The 18101-nt window shown below is 58.4% G+C and overlaps 1 protein-coding gene across 2 annotated transcripts; it reads right to left on the bottom strand.

Annotated features, from left to right (window-relative positions):
• Positions 1-971: 971 nt before the first annotated feature.
• Positions 972-17753, bottom strand: GPR108 (G protein-coupled receptor 108). 2 transcript variants are annotated; one of them, XM_077838493.1, is made up of 18 exons: positions 17594-17753; positions 14970-15089; positions 13860-13910; positions 13184-13266; positions 12386-12516; positions 11284-11366; positions 10790-10861; positions 10083-10184; positions 9011-9144; positions 8799-8874; positions 7810-7883; positions 7113-7230; positions 6349-6479; positions 5674-5717; positions 5477-5526; positions 5275-5358; positions 4394-4527; positions 972-2842 (listed from the first exon to the last, which is right to left on the bottom strand). In XM_077838493.1, exons 1-18 carry the CDS (start codon positions 17711-17713, stop codon positions 2770-2772), a joined length of 1680 nt encoding a protein of 559 aa, XP_077694619.1. In that variant the 5' UTR covers positions 17714-17753; the 3' UTR covers positions 972-2769. The 2 variants fall into 2 exon arrangements, with proteins under 2 accessions (XP_077694619.1, XP_077694621.1); XM_077838495.1 differs by having other exon boundaries at positions 10790-10858.
• Between the last annotated feature and the right edge of the window lie 348 nt (positions 17754-18101).

The following is an 18101-nucleotide window of genomic DNA, read 5'->3' as shown; positions in this document are numbered from 1 at the left end:
ACTGCACCACCGGCTTAGTGCTCGGGGCGGGCGGGCTGCGAGCCCTGGTCTGACCTGGTGCTCTGTGCTGCACGGCGAGTGACAGTAGCATCACCAGCCACTGGTGCTCCAGGCAACGCAGTAAGGGGGCAGGGGGGGTCGGATAGAGCGCAGGGGAGTTTGCGGGGTGGTCAGGGCCGGGGGTGTGGATATCAGTCGGGGCGGTCAGAGGCCAGGGACCAGGGGGGTTCAATGGGGGCAGGGGTCGAGGGGGGGGGTAGTCAGGAGGGAGGGGGGGTTTGGAGGGGGCAGCAGGAGGCAAGCAGGTGGGGGATCGGGGGTGGGGCAGTCAGGGAACAGGGCAGGTTGGATGGGGCAGAAGTCCTGGGGGGCCCGCCAGGGTGAGAAGCGGGGGGTGGGGGGAGGATAGATAGGGGCTGGGGGCCAAGCTGTGCCTGGCTGTTTGGGGAGGCACAGCCTCCCCTAACCGGCCCTCCATACAATTTTGGAAACCCGATGTGGCCCTCAGGCCAAAACGTTTGCCCGCCCGACCTAAGGCCTGCCCATGTCAGTCAAATAGCTTCCAGCGTTAGCAGGGCAATCTTCTTCCTAGCACGGACGCAACATGCCACACACCCAGGATTCCTCACCGAAGTTGATCTGCTGGTTGGATCAGTAGCTGCTCCGGCCAGAGCCGGGTACTGACGGGGAGCGTGACGTGAACGCTGATCCATGCCTCTGCAATAGAGGCAGGGGCTGAGCCTTCAGCCCTCATGCCCACGCAGGCCCCAGGGCTGATGGATCAGGATCAGGTCCTTCCGCCCTAGAGCCCAGCTCAGAACTGGATACCACGTGCGTTAGGATGAACACTGCTTTAGGATCAAGTCACGACACTTCGCACCGGGCAGGCCCCCACCGTCACGCGCGCCATGCTCGAAAAGCCTCAATCTTAGAGCAGCTGTTTTACCCAAATGAATAAGCCAGAGCCAAGATACGGAAAGGGCCATTTATACACCAGCATGGAATGCAGGGCTTTGCCCTCTATACACAGAGCCCACCCCCCTAAGACAAAGCCAGAGACCTCCCGCGCCAGGCTGTGCAGAAAGTTACAATTAAGCCAAGGAACTCCTTACCACGTGGGCATATTGACCCAACCCTGCTGAGACAATGGGGATCCACCCAGGGGTTAGGAGTGTGATAATCACAGTTCCCAGGAATAATGAGGAATTTAAATCGGGGGGGGGGGTGGGGGGGTGGGGAGGAGAAGTGTTGAGCCCGCACTTACAAGGGCATCACAACCAAGGGCAGAGTTATTCGGTAGAGAACAGAGGCAGCCAGAGAGAGGGCAATGGCACCCCAGCAGTAGGATCTCCCTTGTGGGGAGGCCCCCTCCCCCCCATTGCAGCCAGCGAGCAGGTTGCATAAATGCAGACAGAGCCTGCGTTGAGGATCAGGACGCTGGCTGTTCTACCCTGGCCTGAACTCCAGTAGTGTCACAAGCAGGGGCCGGGTCCCAAACTCCTCCGTGGCCTCACACTGTTAGCTCCTGCTTTTGGCCTGGTGCGCAGCAGCTAAGGGCCTGCTGTTTCAGGGGTGCTGGGCCAATCCCAGCAGGGGTACAGGCCTTGTGCATGAGCGGGTCCCACCTACTCTGTGTCTGGGGTTAAAGAGGTTTGTTCCACGGGAGGAGGAGGTTGGTTGCCCCAGCTCACAGGGGCAGGCTGGGAGCTAAATGAAGCTGGGTTCTCCCCTGCTCATTCCCTTTAAGGGTGGAACCCCCGTTTCCACCTAGCTGCACAGGTAACCAAGGGCAGGATCTAGCGCCGGGTTCTGAGCAGGAACGAAGCCAGCTCCAATCTCAGCTCCCGGGGAGACGGGCAGAGCAGACAGACGCGGCAGGCGAGCACGCTGGAGTCACAGAGAGGCAACCAAGACGCAAGCCCTGCAGGCCCAGCTGGTGCGAGAATCACACCTGAACCTACCACCCGACAGGGTCTAGCAAGAAGCCAGGAGCAGCATGCCCCTGAAAACCTGCTTCTCCCAGGAAGGAGGGACCATCAATGCTCGAGTGAAAACCATGGCCCACAGCTAACCGGGTACCACACGGAGATCCCGACGAGCGTAAGCCAAGCGTCACTGCTCAGTTGTTGTCTAGATCCTGGCCTATTGCTCAGCACCACCAGCATGTAGTGGGGCTGGGGAGCTCTTGGCCTCAGCTGAAGATAGCCACTACTTCTCCTCCGCCCTGGAACCATCTATCGCCTCACCCCAGTGGTACAGGACCTCTTTGACCCCAGCCAGATGTTGGTGCTTAAGGCCAGCTCCACCTTTGCTGCTTGGCCCCAGCTAGTCAATGGAGTGAAGGAGAAGGGGGTGGGAGAGCTGGTGAGGGTGGGGGCTGCTGGTGGAGGATGCATCTAAGCCAGCAGCAGGGATGCACGGATCAGGAAGCGGGTCTGGAAACCGCTCTTGCAGGAGAAGAGCAGAGCTTGGCCAAAGTCCCCCCCCCAGCCCCGTACAAGAGACAGCAGCCCCCAGCCATCCAGAGTTCGTCTGATCTTCTTGCAGTCTGGAGAACAGGCCTGGTTCTGGGAACAGCGGCTGGAATTGCACGGGACCATGCAGTTCTCAGCACTGCCACAAGGTGGGGCAGGGGAGCAGAGAGGCAGGAATTCAACACAAACCCCCAGATTTCTCTGTCCCGCTTGGGAGTCTTCGGCCAGGCCACAGGGTGGGACCCGGCGGCCTCCCCAGGGTCCGAGCGCTAGCAACAGTCTGGGTGGATAGGCCTCACACTGCCTCACGGGCAACCCTGCTCTTCTTCAGCTTGGAGAGACCCTCATGGACGCCGGCTTCTGTGACCCTGCAGAGAGAAAGCGAGACAGACGACCCCAGACTCAGATGGGATGGATCAGATCTAGGTGCTTCCTCTACAGCCCTAGCAAGGGTCCTGCAGCTCCTGGAACTGCAGGGATAAGTTCCCTCCCTTATGGAAAGCAGTAACACCCGCTACACCTAACACCTGGAACTTCCCCGGACAAGCAACAGAGGGTGCTGTGGAGCAGGAGCAAGAGGACTCAGACTTGAAGGTCAGACGGGACCCTCGAGATCTAGTCCAGTGGTTTTCAAAGTTCGGGTCGCGGAATGCAAGGCACTGGGTCGCCTTGCTCAGCTCCCAGGGACCCTGGCAGCCGGCCAGTAAAAGCCAGTAGTCCCTACCTGTTCCGACACCACGCTGCGCCCCAGAAGCGGCCAGCAGCAGGTCCGGTTTGTAGGCAGGGGGACCACAGGGCTCCGTGCGCTGTCCCTGCCCCAAGCACTGGCTCCGCACTCCCATTGGCCGGGAACGGACCCATTGGCCAGTTCCCGGCCAATGGGAGTATGGGGGGGTGTGCCTGTGGGCGAGAGCCGTGCGGCACCTCTTGCGTACCTCCGCCTAGGAGCCGGACCTGCTGGCCACTTCCGGGGTGCAGCACGGGAAGCCTGCCTCTGCACCCAAGCTGTGCCACGGACTGGGAGCCACCGGAAGTAAGCCCATGCCCCAATCCCCTGCCCCAGCCCTGAGCCTCCCACGAAACCCGGAGCCCCTTTGGCACCCCAAACCCTTCATCCCCAGCCCCGCACCAGAGCCTGCCCCCACAGCCCTGACCCTCTCCTGCACCCCAACTCCCTGCCCCAGCCCAGAGCCCCCTCCCACACCCTGAACGCCTCATTCCCAGCTCTGTTGCGTCACGGGCAACAACAATTTTCTTCAAATGGGTTGCCAGAAAAAGAGTTGAAAACCACTGATCTAGTCTGACCTCCACCAGTGAGCTTGGAAAGATTTGAATTTTACTGGTAAATGTGGAAGGTGGATCTCACCCAACATCCACACACACACACACAAATATTTCCATCGATAACTGAGAGGCAAAGTAAGAAAAATGCAACTTGAGACCTCAGTGTTTGATCAAAGGCTATTTACTTGGTACATTTTGCCATGGGACACTGCCAATTGGTGTTTAAAACTTTAACGGACAATTTCAATGGCCACTGTCACTAGCTAATTATTGTCTGCCCCCTTGCCGGATCCTCTTCTAGTTTCCTTGTGAAAATTGAAAAGTGATAAAAATGGGGGGTGGGGGGGGGAATATTTTAAAATAAATATTGATATTATCCATCAAAATGATAAAAACCATAAACATCGAACTTTGCCAAGCCTACTCATCAGGTTCACACACAGGTAGGAAACTGAACGAGCATAACTCAGGCCCAAATAGCTATTCCATGTATGCAAACTGGGTGTAGCCCTGTTGGTCCCAGGATGTTAGAGAGACAAGATGGGTGAGTTTCCCTGTTCACAGTCTACACCAGCCCCAGTAGCACTGGGAATGAGCCCGACTTCCCCGCCCCACCCAGAGATCCAGCTGCTTACACCTGATTCATCTGCAGTTCCTCCCCCTCTTCCTCGTCCTCTTGGGGCAGCTGTAGATAAGGGTTGTTTGAAGCCGGGCGGAACTTGTATCCCGTTAGGATGAAGAAAACCAAGGTGGATACTTCGACCAGGAGCTGCAAGGAAGGAAAGAAGGGTCCTTAGGCCTAGCGATTGGAGTCCAAGATCAGTGCAGCTGCTGTTGATGCAGCTGGCTCTGGGGTGGGACATAACAGCACACAGCAACAGTTTAGGACGGGAAGGGAAGAATCACACAATGAGTGATAGGGAAAAAACAACAACGAGGCCTGAATGTGTATTGCCCACCCTGGAATTTGGGAAGGAAACTGACCTGGGAAAGGGGGGCTGTTGAAACCTCTGCAGCTATCTCAGACCCTTGGATTTACATGAAATCTGACCGAGTGCAGCATAGCGCCCCCTAGCACCAGCTGGCTGCAGTAGCCAGTGGGAAGAGTGCCGCAGCTCACAGCATCTCCCGAAGCAGCTGGGCTCTCCTTGGTGGTCTCCTAGCCAACTACTGGCCCAGCAGATGTCTACTTAGCACCAGCTCACAGTCCCAGCTGGGTGGGTTGCAGGGTAAGCAAAGGCTGGGGACCAGTCAGAGGCACCTGCATTGCAGATCCCCAGTCGCCACTTCCAGTCCAGAGGCAAGAAAACTCGGCCTATAATACACGTCTTTACAATACAGCACCTCACCAATGGATCTCAAAGCACTTCGCCACCACTCACGTCCAGAGCCCAGCTGGGAGGGCGGGAGATGTCCCCCGTCTTGCCAATAAGGATCTTAGAATGGATCAGTGACACTGCTAGGAATAGAACCCAGGAATCCTGCCTCCCACCCCACCCCCACTCCTCAGCCTCACCTCATAGAGCCACTGCCACTGGAAGGGGACGGTGAATTTGAGCAGGATGGCAATGACACGGGAGAAGTAAATGTAACACACGACCTGGAAGAGGGTGAGAGAGAGAGCGACTGAGGCCACGGCAGGGTCCCGGTCCCGTCATGCACACAGTGCTCATGCAGCCAGTGTCCCTGAGAGAGGAGCCAGGGCTGTGGGCACCTACCATGACGTAGTAATGTCTGAAAAGCTTCAGTTTCGCCAGGTTTGTGGCAGCTGGAAATAAAACAAGGGGAGTTTGTCAAACGGCACTGGGAGCAGGTTCCACATCGGGGGGGAGACGGAGGGGGACAGAGTCCCCCCCAGAGCGAGGGGGTGGAGGGAACAGCTGGGTTTCTCCGGAGGAAGCCGAGATGGACTCACCTTTGCCATCTGTGCTGGAGGCCTCCTGGAGGTGGCGGATGGACCTGTGGATGGACCAACAGATGCTCAGCGGTTCCCGCCCTCGGCTCTGGAGTTGCCTTTCCCAGGGGCAACTCCACCGGCCTGGAGCAGACGAGCCTGCTGGGCCCATGGCTCACAGGGGCAGGATGCAGAGATCACCTCCGTGGGGACGTGGCCAAGCCAAAGCAATGACTCCCATGGGATTGTGGGAAGATTTGCACCCTTCACCCCACCCCACGAAGCCTTTAATGGTCCCCCAGCACTGTGTCGGGCGCCCAGGTTAGTGCACAAAGCCGGGATGCCCCTCTGCACCGGACACTTCCCATGGGGACGTATGGGGTGTGGAGAGTGATGACCCCAGAGAGACGGACATGACAATACCTCCCATGACAGTCCCCCATAGCACCGTGGGGTCAGCGCTGACTCCAAGGGGAGATCACCCCCTACTAACCCCCTCATCCTGCAGTACAGCAGCATCAGGGTCACAGCTGACTTGGGAGAGAGCCCCCTACAGACCCCCCCACCCTGCAGTTTTCCTCCATTTCCCATCCAAGCACTGACCCAGCTTAGCTTGCGAGACCTGGCAGGTTCCCAACCCAAGGCAGTAGCGCTGCTGAGAGGGGCTCCGGGGCAGAACGCCCCCCCGGCTCTTACCACACCACGGGGAAGAGGATGGCCCCGCAGCAGAGCAGGTCCACCAGGAAGAGGATCTGCTTCCAGGAGGCGTAGTCACTGCTGCCCTCCTCCGAGGACTCGATGATAATGTAAGCGACGTTTGCCAGCACCTGCGCAATGGGAAAGGCGGGTGGTGAAGGGACTTCGCAGCCCCAGACGGGCATCCTGCAGGCGGGCACTAGCCGTCGCTGCCCAAACACCTGCCACCCCAGCGTGGGCCCTGTATCTTCCCCCCGCTTGCCGAAACGCCAGGGCAGAGCAGCGTGCTACCACCTGGCTCTTATTTAGCCCTTTTCATCTGAAGATCTCCAAGCGCTTCCACAAGGAAGGGCAGTACCATCATCCCTATCTCGCACATGGGGAAACTGAGGCACAAAGGACGGGGGGAGGCAACTTGGCTGAAGTCACCCAGCTGACAAGGGGCGGAGCGGGGAGCAGACCCCACGTCCCCCAAGGTCCAGCCCAGGGCTCTGTCCATGAGCCAACGGGGCTTCACCGAGGGAATCGCTTCCCCAAATCGTTCGCTTTCAGCACCGGGAGTCCAAAATGAGCCCGGACAGATCCGGCTACGGTGTCCCAAGGAGGTGGGGAGGGGGCACCTCAGGGTGGACGTAAGCGACCCCACCCCGACTCCAGCCCCATGTCCCCACCCAGCACAGCTCTGGCTTTTAAGGCGGAATGGCGAGGAGGCAGCCGCCCACAGAAGTGGCAGCTCCCCCCTCCCCAGCCGTCGCGCCCCTCACCTGCAAGGGGATGACGATCACAAAGAGCTTCTTCTCTTTGTCCGACAGGATGTACTTGATGAAGGCCCAGCCTGTCCCAATCAGCGCGATGGTGATGAAGAGCAGGGCGCCCTTCAGCCTGCAAGGGACCCAGAGGCAACTCAGGCGGGCGCCCTGTTCTGGGAGGCAGGGCGGGCCCAGGGCGAGCCACAGTGGGGCTGTGGGACTGAAGAAACCGGGACACGCCCCCCTCCCCTGCGCAACTGCCCCTGCTCCTCACAGCGCCCCCTGCTGGGAGAGGCTGGAACTGCAGTATCCAGGAGCTTCCCCCACAGGCAGCGCTCCTGCCCTGCTCTATACAGCGCCCCCTACTGGGAGAGGCTGGGATTGGAGTGGCTAAAAGCTCCGCCCACAGCCAGCCCTCCTACACCATCCCCTGCAATTATCAGCTCCAAGCAGTCAGTGTCCTACGACACCCTCCAGGGCCCCTCATGCTGGGAGGACTGTGGTAGCGAGACCTCCCCAGCAACCCTCCCAGTGGTGGCAAGCACCACCCCCAGCCAGTGCCCCCTGGTGGGAGAAACTGGGACTACAATACTTGCAAGCTCCCCTATTATCCAGTGGCTCCCCCAGGGCCCCCACCCCCGGAGCCAGCTGTGATGCTGGGCTATCGATGTCCCCTCTGCGTAGGCCCCGTAACCGGACGCTCTGAACTTACAGGTGGGTCACGAAGTACATGACGGCTAAGCTCTCGATCGGGTGACCCTCGGTGTTAATGAAATAGTAGTTGATCTGAGAGAGAGAACAGAGAACGGGGTCTCAGTTGGAGCCTCCCGATTTAGGCTAGACAGGCTGGGAGAGCGCCCACCACAGCCACCCAAAGGCCATCTGCTTGTTAGGGAGCTGGTGGCAAAGCCGAGGGGACTCAGAGCCATTCACCTCCATGTCCCGGCCGGGTAACAGCCATCGCGAGACAGCTGTCGGGCAGCCAGTGCACAAGAGGAGTCCAACGGGTCTCAGCCCCGCATGCCAGAGAGACACCATTGTCTTCTTGGGGATAGACCAGCCCTTCCCCAAGAAGGGTCAGAGATTCTTAGCAGGGGTGACACAGGCTTAGAGGGAGGGAGGGGGACACTGTCCCGGCCAGTGCGCTGAGAGCAGAGAGGACCCTGGGACCGGGCAGGCCATCATGTTCAGTTTGCCCCAAAGCTTTTCGAGGGGCGCTGGATTCAGGCTAACACCTTACAGGCTAGCGTCTTCCTCTACCCAATCCCCTGAGCCAGCAGGCCCTGGGCACATGTCACCTCTTAGACAGAGACACCCCAACTAGGCTGAGGCCGAGGCTCATGGGGGTCAGCGGGAGCCCGACTGCAGTGAACCCAGGTATGGCTGCTGTCCAATAACACCAGGCTCTACCGGCTTTCTCTGCGTGTCCCGCACCCAGCACAATGGGGTCATGGTCCATGACTGGGGTTCGTAAGAGCAACCATACTACAAACACCTAGCTCACAGATTGCTTTTCATCTATGGGTCTCAAAGCACTTTACAAAGGAGGGTTGGCAGCATCATTCCCATTTCATAGATGGGGAAACTAAGGCACAGAGGAGCAGCTTGCCTGAAATCAGCCAGCAGGCCAATGGCTAGCGCCCAGGTCTCTCCAGCCCTTTGTCACTGGGCCCACCTGCATTGGCGTAGCTGTCTACTTACACTGTGAAAGAGGAGAGAAAGGGCCTTGGTATACGCTAAGGCGGCCATAAGCCAGTGGATTTTGAACACGCTGAACCTGCAGGTAGAGAGACACAATCAGGCGGGTGCCCATGGCGGCTCCGTGGCAGGGCAGGGTGGGGTACAACAGAGAGGAAGGCTGCCTGCCCGGGGAAAGCAGTGTGGACACAGTCGACCAGAGGGGCGGGGCTCACTTGTGCTGGCAGAGGAAGTAGACCCACACGGTGGCCGCGGCCAGGAAGCAGGCGGACATGACCAGGTAGAGTTTGATGAGGGGGATCTCGGCAGCCGACAGGTATCCGTCCGGGTTCTTCTCTCGGATCATCACCTGCAAAGCAGAGACGGAGTCAGTGCAGAGTGGGAGCTATGGCTGGGGGAGATGTCACCGCCAGGAGGTCTGATCCAGGGTGGCAGGGGAGCACCAGGCTAGAGGGGCCCCTTGCTTTGGTCTGGAGTGGTGGGGGAAACCACTCTGGAGTGGTGGGGGGAAACCCAGTGATGGACCGCTGATCTGATCCAACATGCAGGGGGGGATACCAGGCCAGAGGGGCTAGCTGGTCTGATCTCCCATAGCAGGGGCGCAACGGGAGGCTAGATGGGACTGGGAGCAACAAACACAGACCAAGGATGTATGACAAACCCCGCCGCGCGCTGTGGCTTTGGAAATGCGTGGCATGCCCGCAGTTTGCTCTAGACTTGCCGTGCCTGGCGGATAAAGCCCTGAATTGGAACACTGAAGACCTGGGTTCAAATCCCAGGCACTTGTACTCCACAGCCCAGTAAGGACCCCTCATGGCCCATTCATCCTGTTGATGGCAGCAGGACAAGCGTTTGGGGCTCAGTGTAGGGAATCTGAGCAGCCTGGGCTTCTACTTAGGTGGTCAGGTCTTTGGGGCAGGGACTGGCTTTGCGTTCTGTGTCTGTACATTGCCGAGCACAGGAGGGTCCTGGGCCGGGACTGGGGCTCCTAGCCACTACAGCAATACAAATATCTAGCTCATATAGCACTTTCTAGCCACAGATCTCAAAGCACTTCGCAGAGGTCAGTGTCATTATCCCCATTTTACAGATGGGGAAACTGAGGCACGGGGGGAGGGGGAAGTGGCTCACTCAGGGAATAGGACCCAGGTCTCCTGAGTCCCAGAGCTTTACTCTGCTTTCTAATCCGCCCGGAGGCAGAGAGGGGAAGTCTGTAGCAGAGGATCAGAACTCTAGTGCCTCCACGGAGGGGGAGGGGGCGCTACCGTCCCCCGAATGCACACTCACGGTGATGTCGTAAGGCATCTGGTTTGCCGGGGCTCTGTTGTGGCAGTTGTGAAAGTTGAGGTTGTACAGACCTTCCGCCTCCGAGCCGATCACTACATGGAACTGCAAAGACAGAGGGGGAGAGACCCGAGTTACCGGTCAGGGCACTGATCGGAAGTATCCAGCCTGACTCGTTGCAGGAGACAGGCTGAGGATCCCCCCTGCTCAGTGGAGTTCCCATTACAGACACGTCAAGACTCCAGGGGCTCTGCCCCTCCCTCTCTGGGCTGCAGCCCGTTCTGGCCCAGGAAGGGCGGGGAGCAAGTCAACCCAGCAGCAGTTCTAAGGAGCAGTGTGCAGCCCTCACTGGCCAGGACAGGCCTTGTAGCGAGACAGCTGGGTCCAGCCCCATTCAGCAATGATCAGGGATACCAGACTAGACTGACCGAAGGGGCTCGTCCAACACAGCAGGAGGTGGGATGCCATTGGACCAGGCCACTTATTTGATCTGATGTGTCAGGGAGGAGAGGGGAACAGGCTACAGGGAAGCAGATACCAGGATAGTTGGGCCAGGCTGACCTGCCTTGGAAGTGAGGGTGGGGAGATGCCAGGCCGGATGGGCCCACAGGTCTGAGCTTGGGGGCAGAGGGGAAAAACACAGGGGAAGAACACAAGCTGTTGGCTTTTTCCAGGAGGGCCCTTCCTCCATCCAGCCGGGCGACACTTACGCTGAAGTTGTAGGAGTCGTTCACGTTCCCTAGAGCCAGGACCAGATCTTCCACTCTGTGGCTGGAATCCTGCTGCACAAGAAAGGCCAGTAAGGAGCAACGTGCACAGAGCTGGAGAGTCCCCTGCCGCCCGTGGGAGAGGAGGAAAGAGTGGGGCTTACTCTGCCCAGGGATCGCCTGGAGCCTGGCTTACCACCACGCCGGCGGCTCAGCCGTGCTACAGTTCCCAGCTGCTGGTCCGCGGGTGAGGGCTGCTTGTCATACCGCCGCAAGCAACGACCAGGACTCTATCGCTCCCCGCTTCCCATCCAGCCCGATTCCCCAAAGCCTGCCCCTCTCCCCAGCCTCTCTGTCCCACAACGGGCAGTTGGCACCCTGGGCTCTGCTGAGAGAATGGCGCTGGAATCGGGAGGCAGCAGGTGCCAGCAGAAGTCTGGTGACCTGGCACAGCTGCCTAGGAACCGCCCTAGGCTCAGTCTCTGAAGGGCATGTACCTGCTTGGCTTCGCCCTCTGTCTTCTTCTGGGGGCTTCCCGCATTGGGCCCTTTACCAGGCACTTCCTGCTGTGTTTCTGTGCCTGGAAGAACGAACACGCCCCTTCGTCAAGGACTAGATGACGTTAACTCCAGCTCCTGCTGGCGTGGCTCAGGCTGGGAGCCACCCCTGCCCCCCACCTCCTCTCAGGCCCTTGCATCAGCTGCTCCCCAAAAACCACCCTGCACCAGGCAGACTCCTTGCTGGCTTGCCCCATTTGCTGTGCAGCTGTTCAGTCCCACAAGCTCAGCAGAGTCAGGATGGGTTACTAGGTGGAGGAGAGACCTCCAACAAACAAGCGGATGGCACACTCCCTTCCAAGCCAGCGCCAGACAGGAGGGATCGGCTGTGGTTACGGCACTGCACCGTGACGGAGGAGATCTGGGTTCAATCGCTGGCTCTGCACAACCTTGGGCAAGTCACTCCAGCTCTGTGCCTCAGTTTCCCCATCTATACCCTGGGGAAAAGCCTTCCCATGTCTGTTTAGACGGAGCTCTCCAAGACAGGGACCGTCTCTTACTATGTGTCTATGCAGCACCCAACACAATAGGGCCTCAATCACAGCTGTGGCTGGGACAGGACTAATATGATTATACAGTACATACTATGGGATACTTGACATTAACTCCAGCCGTCAGTTGGGCCAACTCCGACAACGATGACCTGCCTCCTTGGCATTAGCTGCCGTAGTAGCCTCAACTTCCTATCCTAAACACGAGGACTAGTGCTGGGTGTCTATTACATAGCTGCCACATTCCACCCCAAAGATGGCTGCATTTCAAGCACTGGGGTCCTGCTACATCTGTAATCTGGCCATGTTCCCCCTAGTGCTTTGAGATCCTTGGAACAAAGGTACCCCCGAAGCACACAGAGTTACATATTGAGTGCATGGGGCAATGCTAGCGGGATCAGATGCACCTGCCATGTTAAGCAATTAACTGCAGCGCTCTCATTAGGGAGAAAACTAGCCCCTTCTTGAGCAGCATGGAGAAGGCTGCTTCACGCCGGGCAAGTAGGAGACAGCAAGACCTGGGTGTCTAGGCCGCCTCCAATCTCCCTCACCTTTACTGGCAGCAGCCTGGGCCTTGCTATCGTTGGCTGGTTTCGGATCTGAGCCCCCATTCTGCACCTCGGGGATCAGACCGGAATAAATCTGCAGCTTCTTCTGCTCTCCCAGCTTCCGCACTTGGACCCTGAAAGGACAGAACCAAGCGTCAGTATAGGGGGCGTGACACAATGGAGATGGGTTCACACCCCCAGAGTCGGAAGGGACGTGGAGAGGGGGGGCGGGATCAGTAATGCAAAGGGTCGCTCTCCCAACACACCCTACTAAAGGATGCCTCCTGTTTCAGGTCACTGGGAGCCAGGACACCTGGGTTCTGTTCCTAGCTCTGGGAGAGGGACGTGGGGTCTAGTGTGGTTATAACTGGGAGCTAGGACTCCTGGGTTCTACTCCCAGCTGGGACGGTCTAGTGCTCAGAGTAAAAGTAGCAGTTTAATTTTTCTGCTGCCTTTTCCATTTCACTGTGTAACCTCCTGTAACAAGAGGATACGTAGGAGCACCTGACTGATCTTCTGTCTACCATTCACTCATTAATTTATACACCACCATCACATCTCCTTATTTATTCCCTGTCTAATCCTAGTCCTCTTTCACACACCACCTGATATCAGGGGTGGTTGCAGGCAGCGATGGTGACATGAGCTGTCTGCATATTTGCTAGGGGCTGCTCTGATCCCTGGACCCGGAAGAGTCTAGGAACTAGGCTAACTTGCCGTTAACAGCTCCAATCGATTTAGCGGGAGGCCGGATGAGGAATCCAATGAAATATACATAAGCGCAGACAGAATTTCACTTGCCTTTTCTGGTTGACGTCGATGAGGAAGAGGATTCGTGACTCCGCTCCGTTTTGTTCCAAGGTGCAGTTATGAGATTCCTTCCCCTGCAGAGAGGAAAACTGCCCCGCATCAGATCAGACAAAAAAAACCATGTACAAGCTAACTAATTACCACCATCTGGATTTACAGTAGGCCCCAAATCAGGGCCCTGCTGTGTAAGATGCTGTACGTAGTAAGAGACAGTCCCTGCCTCAGAGTGTTTACAATCTAAATAGCCAAAAGACAGGGAGGGAGGGAGGGGATGTGACACTCAACAGGTCAGTGGCACAGCTGGGAATAGAATTGAGGTCCTATCAACTTCCAGTCCAGAGCTCTACCCACTAGACCCTGCTGCCTCTCCAAGGGACTGATTCACATTCACTTCCCCTACAGCCAGTCTTTCCAGTGGCTCCCAGAGGTAACTGATGGCAGATTCCGGACATTCCCCCTTCCGGATTCCTTTGCAACAGCCTAGCCCTGGAGAACCCATCTGGGTTCCATGCGGTGAAGCCAGTTACCGTTGCTCAGGGGATCAGCCAGAAGGGGTCACTCAAGAACAACACATCACCCACTGAGCAGGACTCCCCCTCCAGAACACCAGCGTTTCCCAAACAAACCCAGAAGAGTCTGCACGCACACACAGAGAATGGCAACTCACTGGGTAGGAAAGGGCCTCGCGAATCCTCGTCCTGGACAAGCTGAAGCCGACCTGGAAAGAGAAAGGATTCATCTGTTATAACCAAGCCCTTCTCTGCATTAGCAAGGGGCAAATCCCTAAGCCTTTCGCAGATGGGGAAGGCTCGGGTGGGGCAGGGCACAGAAACTCTGCCAAGAGGCAGCCAGCCATGATGTCTCCCATACAGGGCATCAAGATGCCCCATGATACACAGTTACGGCCCTCCAGACCAGCTCACTGATCAACTCCAGGAGGCCCGAAGGTATCCGGCTACTTGGATTTCCTACCAGATGGACTGAGTGTTGGGGGAAGTCCATAAGTTACTTGACCATCCTCAAAAAATGTGTTCAGACCCACCCACCCCTTGGAACACTGAAACCCGCCAAATTAAGGACCCACCCAGCCCCTAATGCATTATGAATTTTATGGACAGCCCCTTGGAGGGGGAGCCCTGCTGGCTGCTTCTAGGGTATGTCTTCACCGCAGTCGCAGAGGTAACTCGGGCTCTTATTCAGGTGGTTGCCTCTACCCCCCCCCCCCCAATCCACATACAAAACACTCCCCCAGCTGACCTGGCTGAGGGTATAGGCTAGCGCCAGGAATCTGATCCATCTTAGGTACTTAAATGACCTACACACACACAACCCCACAATATTTCATGTATTTAACCTTCCAAGTGCTGTTAACATCTTTTTTTTTTTTTTTTAAAGTATCTCAATGGGCCTCTATTCTCCATCTAAGTGACTTGCCCAAGGTCACATAGGAAGTTGGTGGCAGAGCACAGACCTGATCTCCCAGTTGTAGGCCAGGGACCTGGGCCATTCTTCCTCTGCCTGATTTGAACCCAGGACAGCAGGTGTCTCAGATCTAAAGTTTAGCTCAACCCAGCCATCTCTGCTCCCAGCAGAGAGAATGCTAGATTCATTGCAGGAGCGCCCCACAGGTGTGAACCGCCCTGGGGCAGCGCCATTCACACCCACACCTGCTGTCCCCTTGGGAATCACGGGCGGGGAGAGGGAGGGTTCGCTTCCTGGCATGCACCATGAACTATTATGTGACTGCAGTCCTCCTGGGAAGAGCCACTGAGCTTACCCATGGCTTCTCCTGCTTGGCGCTGCCAAGGCCAAGATGCAGCCGGCTCACGTTCACCTCCAGGGAGCCATTCGCGTAGAAGCCAAAGGTGTTCAAATGGATGTCAGCCCTCTTCTCGCCCTGAAATAGACGAGGCAGGAAGCCATCACACCACCAAGCCCATTAGACTGGCTTACAACAGCAACAGAACACAAGTCAGGGCTCCACGCCACTCCCAAGGCTCCAGGGGTCAGGGATGGGAAACAAGGGACAGCCCCACGCAACAGCCTCCAGCCAGAGGGCAGCGCCTCAAGGTGCCCTTTAAAGTCACTCTGATGCAGCCAGCCAGAGAGGTGGGGCCCAGAACGCCTCTTCCACCCTTGGCGAGCCAGATTAATCTCACCGCCAGAGCTGCAGAGGCATCAGAATTGCTTCCCCTTCAGAAGAGGAAGTGACTTCGGAGGCGCAGGGGGGTAGAGGCTGGAGCAGGAGCGAGATTAGAGGGTTTCGGATCCAGATCACGTGTCTGCATCAGCCAAGCGCCATTTCGTCACACGGAGTCACCTGGGATGTGGCAATATGGTGACCCATAGGGACGGGACTGCACCAAGTCTAACCCAGCCCACATACTACAGCGACGGGCTGCTCCCGTAGACACAGCTGCTTAAAGAAGATGAGTTCATTGCTCAGCACCAGACAGGCTCAGAGTGGTACTGAGCCCAGGATCTGAGCCATGTTTTTCTCCCGGAGAAGGGAGTCAGCTGTGACGCCACCTAAATCAAAGCCTGAGAACTTAGCGCTCCTCCCAGCCCGTAGGGAAGCTCACACCTGAATCCATAGCCAGCTCCAATCTCTGTTAGGCGGGCAAAGCAAATCCCAGACGTCAGCACCCCCTCCAAGCGCACACAAACATTAGACCGGAGCTCTGGCCCGTTTGTAATTAAAATAATAGATCTCCTGCCCCAAGGAGATCAGACTGGGATGTGTTAGAGGAGAGGAGGGAGAAGAACAGGTTGGGGGAAATGGGCGGGGGGGGGGGGTATAAGGTGTTGGGTGAGTAGAATGGGGGACGGTGGCCAGGGGTGGGACACAAGGTGAGAGCAGGGCGCTATCTTCATCCAGCAGAACATGTGGAAACAAAGCAACCCCTTATGTAGCCAACGAGTTCATCTGATCATTTAATTGTGTTATCTAGTGTCCCGGTGTTATCTGCATTTCAGTTGCTAAATAAACGTACTGAAATAAAACAGAAAGCTTGGAAAGTCTGGCTGACACCCTTCTCAGCCGCCCATGCCTGAGGGTCCAACCCCCTGTTCCTTCTCTGGGCTTCCACACCCCGGAAACATTGGGCTGCCCAAACCGCAGCCCATGTCTCCATGTGACATTGTCTCAACGCCTTGCAAACTCAGATCCGCTCCAGACTCCCCCCAGACCCCATCTGGGGATCCCCCAAACACCAATGACCTTGTCCACATCAGGCCCCCCCCAGTTACCCAGACCCCCCACTCCCCCACCACTGCGTTCTCAGAGCATTTCCGCCTGGAAGTCCAGGGGCTGCTGCGTGAGGGGTCACCAAGGGAGGAGGTGGTCTGGGAAGTTGGTCAGGGCCAGGCGCCATGGGGAGGAGTGGCGGAGGGGAGAGGGTTTGTGGAAGGGCCGAGGTGGACGATGGGGAAGGTGTAACTGAGACAGGGAGGGAAGAGATGGAGGCTGGGGGGGGGATCATGAGGTGCTGGGGAGAAGGCGAGGGAAGTCAGGGAGAGAGGAAGGACTCAGGGAGATTCCCGGGGGTGTTCCCAAGGGTAATTCAAGTCCCAGCAAGCGGGGGGGGGGGGGGGGGGGAGGGGGGGATCATGCAGGGGAGGCCTCAGAGTGGGGGGGAAGGGGGGGAAGGGAAGCTGGCAGCTCAAAGCCTGGGGGGGGGGGGGTGTCAGTCCCATGCCAGGTGTGGGTTGTGGGCAGTCCCCAAAGCCAAGGTAGGTCGGTCCCTTCCCAGGCTTGGATAGGGTTGGTCAAGTCCTGAGGGTCAGGAAGTCCCATCCTGGAATTATGATCCCCATCCGAGGGGGGGTCCAGTCCTGTCCCGTCCCAGGGGAAGGGGTTCCCAGCTCAGGGGCTGGTCTCATCCCGGGTGGGGGGGTGGGACCAATCCGTGGGGGAGGGGGTGTCAGCTCAGTCCAGTCCCAGGGATTTCAGGCCGGTCCTTTCCCAAGGGGTGGGAGAAGACGGTGCCGGTACCTGGGGGGAGGGTCCGGGTCGGTTCAATCCAGGGACGGGGGTGGGGGTGGGGGTGGGGTCCGGTCCGGTCCTTGGGAGGGGGGAGGATCGGGTCGGGTCGGGTCCGGTCTGATCCCTGGGAGGGGGGAGGGTCCGGTCCGGTCCGGTCTGATCCCTGGGAGGGGAGGGGGGAAGGTCGGGTCGGGTCTGATCCCTGGGAGGGGAGGGGGGAAGGTCGGGTCGGGTCTGATCCCTGGGAGGGGAGGGGAGGGGAGGGTCCGGTCTGATCCCTGGGGGGGGGGGGAGGAGGGGAGGGGAGGGTCCGGTCTGATCCCTGGGAGGGGGTCGGGTCCGGTCCGGTCCGGTCTGATCCCTGGGAGGGGGACGGTCGGGTCGGGTCCGGTCCGGTCTCCCCAGGCCGCGCTCACCGTCAGCACCAGGCGGTGGATCCGGCCCGCGGCGCCCCCGAGCAGGAGCAGCAGCAGCAGCGGGAGGAGCCGCCCCAGCCCCCGCGAGGCCCCGGGCCCCCGCCGCCTCCGGCCGAACATCCCTGGGCACCGGCTGGCTGCCCCGCCTCGTCCCGTCCCGGTCCGGCCACTCAGACTCCGCCCCCCGCCTGCCTCCGGGTCCGCCAATCGGCGCGCCGCGACCCCGCCTCGCCGCTAATCATCGCCCAGGTCGTCACTTGCACCCGCCCCCTGCCGGGAAGGTCAACCAATACAAGCGCGACGTCCGTTATCCCCGCCCCCAGACCTTGAGGCTGACAGGGAAACGCACCAATGGCAGCGTTTCCCATGCTGCCTTGGGCTGGAACTCCATTTCCTATGATGCCTAGCGCTAGAAACTACATTTCCCATCAGCCCGAGGGGGAACCCTATATTTCCCATGATGCCTAGCCAGAGAGGGCTTCCCCTTCCTGGAGCTCATTGGCTGGAA

This window comes from Eretmochelys imbricata, chromosome 20 (genome assembly GCF_965152235.1).
Source record: "Eretmochelys imbricata isolate rEreImb1 chromosome 20, rEreImb1.hap1, whole genome shotgun sequence".
In the NCBI taxonomy this organism is placed as follows: Eukaryota; Metazoa; Chordata; order Testudines; family Cheloniidae; genus Eretmochelys; species Eretmochelys imbricata.
Note: the sequence above shows the minus strand (reverse complement) of the source record. Positions and strands in the feature narration are given on the sequence as shown.

Excerpts from the sequence above, each read along its gene's own strand:
- GPR108 (XM_077838493.1), bottom strand. The coding sequence starts at position 17,713 with ATGTTCGGCCGGAGGCGGCGGGGGCCCGGGGCCTCGCGGGGGCTGGGG. Across the intron at positions 15,090-17,593 it reads TCCACCGCCTGGTGCTGACG|GGCGAGAAGAGGGCTGACAT; the intron begins GTGAGCGCGGCC and ends CGTCTATTTCAG. Across the intron at positions 13,267-13,859 it reads GCGAGGCCCTTTCCTACCCA|GGGAAGGAATCTCATAACTG; the intron begins GTGAGTTGCCAT and ends TCCTCTCTGCAG.